At 51.4% G+C, this 8,315-nt stretch overlaps 1 protein-coding gene and 1 long non-coding RNA gene across 2 annotated transcripts; both read right to left on the reverse strand.

Annotated features, from left to right (window-relative positions):
- Window positions 1-449: 449 nt before the first annotated feature.
- LOC136453931 (uncharacterized) lies at window positions 450-1,330 on the reverse strand. The gene is made up of 2 exons (XR_010759092.1): window positions 1,070-1,330; window positions 450-787 (listed from the first exon to the last, which is right to left on the reverse strand). It is a non-coding gene; the product is annotated as an uncharacterized lncRNA (long non-coding RNA).
- Window positions 1,331-2,108: 778 nt separating this feature from the next.
- On the reverse strand, window positions 2,109-4,105 carry LOC136453932 (F-box protein At1g67340-like). The gene is made up of 3 exons (XM_066454480.1): window positions 3,758-4,105; window positions 3,382-3,544; window positions 2,109-3,240 (listed from the first exon to the last, which is right to left on the reverse strand). Exons 1-3 carry the CDS (start codon window positions 3,997-3,999, stop codon window positions 2,470-2,472), a joined length of 1,176 nt encoding a protein of 391 aa, XP_066310577.1. The 5' UTR covers window positions 4,000-4,105; the 3' UTR covers window positions 2,109-2,469.
- Between the last annotated feature and the right edge of the window lie 4,210 nt (window positions 4,106-8,315).

Raw genomic sequence — 8,315 nt, forward strand, 5'->3', positions numbered from 1 at the left:
CTGTGGACGCCGGGTGGCAGAGGTCAGGAAACAGGCACAGCACGCCCCGCGGCGACGAACGACGAAGCTACGAGGCGCGAAACGACGAGGCGCTCGGCGGCCCCCGAGCGACAGGCTACTGCGAGATGAGATGGGGGGGATCTGCTAGGTTCGGATCCCGTCAGATCACCACGCTGGCCCGCCCAGGAAATCTCATCGGAATATACTACGAGGGCGTACGCACGCACGCAGCGGCTCCCATATGTGCCGCTGCAGCGCATGCGCATTGCGCTGCCGCAGGTGTCGCGTCGCTCGAACACCACGCGTTGCGTCGGTCCATGCCGCCGCGGCCCGGGGGCCGCCGTCACGTCGCACGGTTCGGCAGGTCTCCAGCGCACGCAGCGCTTCGGGCGGGGAGAGGGGTGGAGGGCAGTGACGCGCCCTTCTTTTCTTTCTTTTTTCTCCGTCTCCTCGCGGATTGTCCTGTCGGTTCGTGCATCGCGTGCGCGTGCGCGTGCGCGTGCTCTGACGCGGTGGTGTTCAGAGCCTCCAAGCTTCGTACTACTGCTGCTACTGTGGCCGTTGTTGCTTGCCCCTTTGTTTTTGGTTTGCTGGATGGTGGAATGTGGGTGTCAATATACGTATGCAGTACCGCTTTTTTTTATCCGTCTATTTTGTGGCTGATGATGGAGGTCCTGTCTTTTGTCTGGAATATTGCTACTACTCCACGGGTAGGTTTTGCACGACCTCCAAATGGGTCTTCACGCAGCTTTGCCCTCCAGCATCCTAGGGGTGTTCCATGCAGCAACTTTAGGAAGAAATTTTAGTAAAACACTCCTTGGTTACCAGCAGTTTTGCAAAAAAAGAAAAAAAAACATGATGCCACAGGCACAGGCCGTTTGTTTAGCAGCCTGTTCGCTTGCTTGTAAACGATCGTAAATTTCTAGTCAGGAATAGTGTTTTTCTCTCACACCAACCTAATCAGCAGTAAATAATTCACGATACGATACGGCCTCTCAAAGAAGGCTGCCATGTACTAGGACGTAGGAGTAGCATAGCCAGTGGGACGTATCTTTCCCGTATGCATTACCGTGCGGACGGGCAGGGAGTAAAGGCAGGGCACTCATCATCTTGGCGCGCCTTTTCCTAGCCCTAGGAAAGAGTACAAAACCCCACTAAATTCACGTCACTTTTGCAGTCACCGCCCCCGCTCCCAACAGCATGAGCAGCCAGAGAGAAAGCTCCAAGCCTCGCACTCCCCGAGACGGAAAAGTTTGGCCACACAGCACACACCCCAACCGATTGCCGCTGCTAATCACACTCGTCCGCACCCCGATTAATAAGGGCGCGTTTAGTTGGCAATTTTTTTTTTCCGACTACGGTAGTAATTTCGTTTACATTTGACAATTAGTGTCTAATTATAGATTAATTAGGCTCGAAAGTTTGTCTCACAATTTCTCACCCAACTGTGCAATTAGTTTTATTTTTCGTCTACATTTAGACCCCGTTTAGATCCGAAAATTTTTGGGTTTTGGGTACTGTAGCACTTTCGTTTGTATTAGGTAATTAGTGTCTAATTATAGACTAATTAGGTTCGAAAGTTTCGTCTCGCGATTTTTCACCCAACTGTGCAATTAGTTTTTTTCGTCTACATTTAGTACTCACATGATTCGATGTGACGGATACTATGCAAAAAATTTTGACTTTTGGGTGGAACTAAACGGGGCATTGTACTCTATGCATGTGCCGTAGGATTCGATTTGACATCTTGGTGTGAATTTTTAGAATCTAAACAGGGCCTAAGGCTGCAAAAAGTTTTCCAAAAAATGTTACAGTAGCCATCACATCGAATCTTGTGAAACGTGCATAAAACATTAAATATAGACGAAAAAAAACTAATTGCATAGTTTAGTTAGAAATCACGAGATGAACGTTTTGAGTCTAATTAGTCCATAATTAAACATTAATTACCAAATAAAAATAAAAGTGTCGTCGTAGCTAAATTCTCAAATTTGGCGAACTAAACACAAGCCTAAAAACTGGAAGCGCACGAACCGAACTGCCGTTTGGCCGTACCTCCACAGCGTCCATCCAAAACACCAACACACAAGGCGACAGAAAAACGCATGGAAACCTCAACTCCAAATGGCTTGGAAATTGGAATTCTACGCTTCTAGCTTAGAAATACCAGAAGACAACAAAAAAAAAAGAGGCGCAGCTGGATCTCTACTGCTTTTTCCTAGTAGAATACGTACATCTGACAAGACGACACCCGGGCCCAAACGGCAGCGAGAAACCTCGTTCAATTCATCAGCTGCTGCGGTGGAAAAGTGAGAAAAAACAGCAAAAACGCCTTTCGCTACGCAGAGTCTACGGTGGGCCGGCCGGCACGGCCGCTGCTGCGGAGCCGTGGTGGGCCCGGGAGAAACGCCTTTCGCTACGCACAGTCTACGGTACGTCATGTCAGCCGTTGGGAGAAACGGCGTTTCCTCACTGCTGCTGTTGCTGGGCCTCGCCGCCGCCGCCGATGCCGCCAACGGCTGCAACGCCGGCGAGGAGCCACCGGTCCATGGGCACGCACTGCGCCTTGTGCGCGCGCTTCCAGTCCAGCGCCTGGCACGCGCGGGAGCAGTAGTTGGCCGCGCCGCACACGGAACACCGCCGGAACTCGTGCCGACGCGTCTCTCGCCGCCCGCACCGCACGTGGGAGCACAGCCGGAGCTCCGCGCCGTCGCCGCTGCTCTCGCCGCCGGGCTTCTTCCCGCCCGCCTGGGCGGCGCAGCGGGAGGCCCACCAGTCCACCATGAACTGGTTCGCCGCGTGGGGCTCCGCCTCGGGGAGGCTCCACCCGAAGTCCGACAGCAGCGGGCACCCGCCACCACCACCGCCGACGCCGCCCGCGGCGGCGAAGGGTAGAGCGGCGACGGCGTGGCGCGACGCGGCGGCCGCGGAGAGCGCGAGGGTGAGCTCGCGTGCGTTCGCGGCGACCAGGAGGCGTCGGCCCTCCGCGGGGTCCCGACGCACGCCGTAGCCGTCCTGTAGGCAGTGCCCGAGCTCGCGTAGCGCGTCGACGTGGCCCAGCGCGGCCGCGCGCGCGCACAGCGCCGCCCCCGCGCGAAGGTCGCGGTCGGACTTGGCGCCGCCGCTGCCGTTGAACTGGATCACCGCCAGCGAGTAGAGCGCCGCGGCGTGCCCGCCCACGGCCGCCCTCGCCAGCAGCGCCGCGCCGCCGCTGCGGCTGCCCAGGCAGTAGAACCGAATCTGCAGGGGAAGACAGAAGCATGCATGCGCTCCAGGTCAGCCAATCATCCATCATGCCGTGCGGCGCTTGAGCCGAGAAGAACGGAAACGATCCTATTGACTCTACATTCAACTCATTAGGGTTGTGGACGCGTGGCGTACCATGCCGAGAATGTAGCAGGCCTCCAGGTTGCCGGCGTCGGCGCAGCGCTTGAGGAACCTCTGCGCCGGCTCGGACCACGCCGCCGCCTTGACAGCCAGCGAAGCCGGCGACGCCTTGGCGAACACCATGTCATGGCCGCCGAGCTCGTTGAGCCTCTTGCACCTGCAAACGCCAAAGACGTCAGCGCACGATCCTTGACCTCCGCCTTATTCCTATCTATCACACGTTCCCCAATGTTTCCGCAAACAGCAAAACTGCCCCCGCTCCCCCACGCATTTCGACCGCTACTCCATCGCGCGAGGGAGAGGGAGCGTTCGCCGTCCGACGAAACACGAGGAGTTGATGACGAAGCAAAGGATGTGCGGGCGGACGTACGTGAGGTGGACGGAGAGCAGGTCGGAGGGCGCCGAGGAGGCGGCGGCGAGCTTCGTCAGGATGGAGAGGACAAGGTCATCAGGGAGCGCGTCCAGGTAGTCCGGACCTCCGGCAAGCCGCTTCCTGCGACCGTCGCAGGCGCACTCTCCGGCGACGGCCGACGCCGACTTCTTCCTCTTCTGCCCCACCAAGGCAGCCACCTCGCCGCCGTTAGAATACCGGGACCCGCTCCTCGTCCTCATCTCTCTGTATCTCCGCAGGAGTCGTCACCGCCGGAGAGAGGGGAGCGGTGGGAAAAAGTTGAAACGGCCCCGCGGGGGGGGGGCGGGGGCCGGGGGCCGGGGGCCGGGGGAGACGACAGGAGGGAGCGCGGAGCGGTGTGCTTGTGTGCTAAAGGGCGAGCAAGCCTGAGGCCTTTTATATAGAAGTAGAAGGTGAGGCAGAACCGCAGGACTTAGGAGGAGATGGAGGAGGAGCCTCTCTGCCGTACGGTGGGCCGTGCGGGCCCGGGCTGTCATAGGGGTCTTTGGAGGTTGCTTGAGGCAATGTCGACTAGATGAATTTATTAAGTCTAATTAATTTATTATTAGCATATATGTTACTGTAGCACAGGATTGTTAAATCATAAACTAATTAAGCTTAACAAATTTGTCTCATATGTTAGTCGTACACCGTACAATTAGTTATTCGCAGGTGCAGAGCTGACCGCATGAGTGCTGCGAATGCGCGCCCACGCAGACGGAGTCAGGCAGGCAGGCTCACCTCTTCAATGAAAAGCATCAATGCTTGCAATGGCTATGGCTATGCCGTGGGAGGCTTTTCCTCCTTTTTACCGCCAGCTTTTCTGAGGAAAAGCCTGCGAAAAACAAGCAGCCTGGACTGAAACGATGATGATGGTGAATTATTACGTTGATTTAGTGTAAAAGAAAAAATATTATTTCAACTAAAGATTTATGATCATTTACGACCAAATGAACAGATTAGCTAAGTGCGGAGTTTCCTCTTCTTTTTCATCCTTGCGTTCGCTTTTACTACTACACTGTACGTTTGGTAGCGGTCTCACCGTCCCATAATATTAAATTTTATTTTAATAATAAACTTATTTAGAATTAAAATTTTGAATTATTTAACTCTTGACAATTAAGAAGGATTAACAGAGCTTTTATTTATTTATTTTGTTGTTATACTGAACTGTGTAACGTCCGGGGAGAGTACAGTCAGAATGAGATATTAATAATACCCGTACCGAGTACTACCTCGACAGAGTACTATGCTACTACTACCTGGAGGCTTTCTTCGGCTCGTTCGGTATGTTTTTTTTAAGTTACAACAGTATTTTTTTTCTCATAATAATTCAGTCAGAACATTGTTTTTCAGCTAGTTTTAGATAAGTTTTAGACCAACGAATGAGACGTAGTCCTATGGTGATGAACGACGGAGTACTGTTGCTTGCTTTTATTTTCACATGACTTTTAAAGCTTGCAAAATCTGTCTGCCTTCATTTCAGTTTCTCATTGTAACGGTGGTTTTTACTGTAAGTAGGAAGTTGGAACAAACGGACAGTCTGTATAAAGACCTTTTAATATCTTAACACTAGTAGATTATAACAATCCAACTATTAACCTATCCTTAGCCCTGAATACAACACCACCCAAAGACACTAGTAGATTATAACAACCCAATCTTCTGTCGTAGAGGAAAAAAAAAGCCAGGTATTCAAATTCAATACACGCAGGAGTATTGTACAACGAATCTAGAAAAAAAATCGTTCGAGATGGGGAAAGACACACTGCGATGGCCATGTTCGCTTCTCTTATAATTTTTAGCTTATTTTTTTCAGTCGAAACAGTATTTTTTTCTCACCACAGATCAACCGAAACAGTGCTTCAGTTTGTTTGTTTTTTTTGAGCGAGACGCCAATGACGCATCAGTGAAAAAGGCTTTCCGCCTTGCAACTGTAGTACATGCGGGCAATGTTCCCCGCAGAAGCAAAAACTGCTCGGATCGGGCAGCACTGCGCGCCCTACTGCCACATTTCCCGGATAGGGAACCGTACCGCCCTTCGCCTGTTTGGCCAGCCAGAGCCGGTTCCCGTCTGCCGCTGCACGTGAGGAGCGACGCCGAGTCGTTGGTGCCGGCCGGCGAGCAGCCACATGCATCGGCGCGTGGAGACAGGACAAAGGGAGGACTTCCGTTTCGCCGCATCGGTGAAGCAGGTGGGCGTTGGCAGGCGGGAGCCCCGCGCCCGGCCGGCCTGACCTGACCCCGGACCCGGAGTGAGGTGAGGTGAGGTGAGGTGGGGTGAGCGTGAGTGAGCTCAGCAGCGCGTTTGAAGCGGCGGGCGGTGGTGCAGGTCGTCAGCTGGTGCCTGTGGTTGGGTTTGGGTGGTTGGGTTGGGTCGGGCCTGCGGCCTAGCCTCGTCTCGGGTGGGGTGGGGGTGGTTCGGTTCGACCAGAACCGGGGATCCTCCTTGGCTGGCGGGCTGGGGCGGCGCGGCGGCCTGCGTGTGGCGCGACGCTGCCGATGCGGTGCGCTCCATGTGTCGCGCCTCGGGTCCCTCTCCCCGCCACGCGTGGCCGCGCCCTGCCGCTGCCGCCCTCTGACCCTGACCCCGCCGTTCTTTATTGCCCATCCGTTGCAATGTCCGTCCGTCCCCTCCCGGCTTCCCCCTATCTTTATTGTTTTCCCCCGTGTTCATCACTCGCTCGGGCGTTCTGCGTTCGGCTACCCATCCGCTCCGCTCCGCGCCGCGCTACGGCCAAGGAGAGCATCACAGGAGTGGGGTGGCGCCACGGCCTTCACGAGAGCAGGATTGATTCCCCATGCCATGCGCCGCAGAGAACGCAGCGCACAGTCAGCAGCGAGGCAACACACACGGAAGTAGTCGCGGGGGAGTGGCTCCGTCTGCCCCGTTTTCTTTTCCTGTCACACTTGGCTGCATTGCATGTGCTGTCAATGTGACCTGCCTTGCCTACATGCCATCCATGTGGTACATGCAAACTGCAAATTTCTTGAAGAAGAAAGCCGGGAAACCGATCTCGTCAATCTCCTCAGGAATGCGGAAAAAGCTGCGGTCCTCGTGTTACGTGTAGATCGTGGCTTTTGGACCATCGATACACTGTTACATGAGAGTAGTATCGATCAGCGTCGGATCAGGCTTTAGGAGTATTAATCACCAACAATTAGAGGCCACATAGATAACCAAGATAACATGGACGAATTATCACATCTTTGGATGCCACGACGACCTTTTTTGTTGCCTAGGACGACGTTCGCTCGGTGTCAATGTAGCTATGATGGATGTGGAGTTTGATATTAAAAAGAACAACCTACTATTGCTAGTTGGGGATTTCTTTATCGAGCAATCTCCTTGGGTCCCGTTCGCTTTGCTGAAAAAATAAGCCGAAACACTGTTCTAGCTGATTTGCTGTGAGAAAAAAATACTGTTTCGGCTGAAAAAATAAACCGAAAAGTACGGATTATAAGACAAACGAATATGGACTTAATTATCACGAGATGCATAGCAATAATTGATAACCCTATATGCTTTTGCTAGAAGCACATAAACAGCCAGAATCATCCGCCAACCACTTATACTAACAGTCATCAGTTCTTTTCTTCAAAAAAAAAAGTCATCAGATCTATTATGTTTTTTTTCCCTAGAGCAACAACGCCAAATCTACATCCAAAATATTGTCCTCTTAAAATATAATCTAAAGTAACACTTTAAATCTACTCTAAACTATCCACTTATACAGTTGCATAAAAAGAATCTAAAGTAATATCCTAATTTGTATCTAAATTATCTTTTTTAACTATACAAATAGCCTAAAGTAACATCCTAACGTCTGCCGCTATACTACAAGTAGTCTGTATACAATTCCGAATTACCCACCAGTGTCATTACTGACAAAAAAAACCCCCTCAACGTGTACATATAACACTTACTTACTGGTCACGTACACTGGCAGGTGCTTTAATAGGCAAGTGTTTGAAGAAATGTTGACTTTGCTACCAAGCTAGACGGTTCGTGAAATCAGTACGGTGATGTGTTCACTAGCAATAGCATGATGATTAAGAAGTGGGAATACGAGTGTTGAGCAAAGGACATTTAGGTCTGGTTGGTTTAAATTTAGGGGGGTAAAGTTTTAGAGTATTATGGGAAGGTGTCATATAAAATGTTCGGATACTAATAAAAAAACAAATTACAGAATCCGTTAGCAATCCATGAGCCGAATTTATTAAGCCTAATTAATCTTGTATTAGCACATGTATACTGTAGCATCATGTTGTCAAATCATGAACTAATTAGGCTTAAAAGATTCGTCTCATAAATTAGACGTAAACTGTACAATTAGTTATTGTTTGAGTCTATACTTAATAGGAGAGAAACTAAACGACGACTTAGTCAGTCTTGTGGCCTTTGTCACCAGGACAGCACGCCCATGATGCCAAGAGAAGGATGGATGGGACGAGACAAAAGGATGTACCATTTGTGAACGAGCGTTTAATGGGTTTTGGAAGCGAAAAGGACATGCAGAGATATAGGTAGAATACT

Source organism: Miscanthus floridulus, chromosome 5, assembly GCF_019320115.1.
Source record: "Miscanthus floridulus cultivar M001 chromosome 5, ASM1932011v1, whole genome shotgun sequence".
In the NCBI taxonomy this organism is placed as follows: Eukaryota; Viridiplantae; Streptophyta; class Magnoliopsida; order Poales; family Poaceae; genus Miscanthus; species Miscanthus floridulus.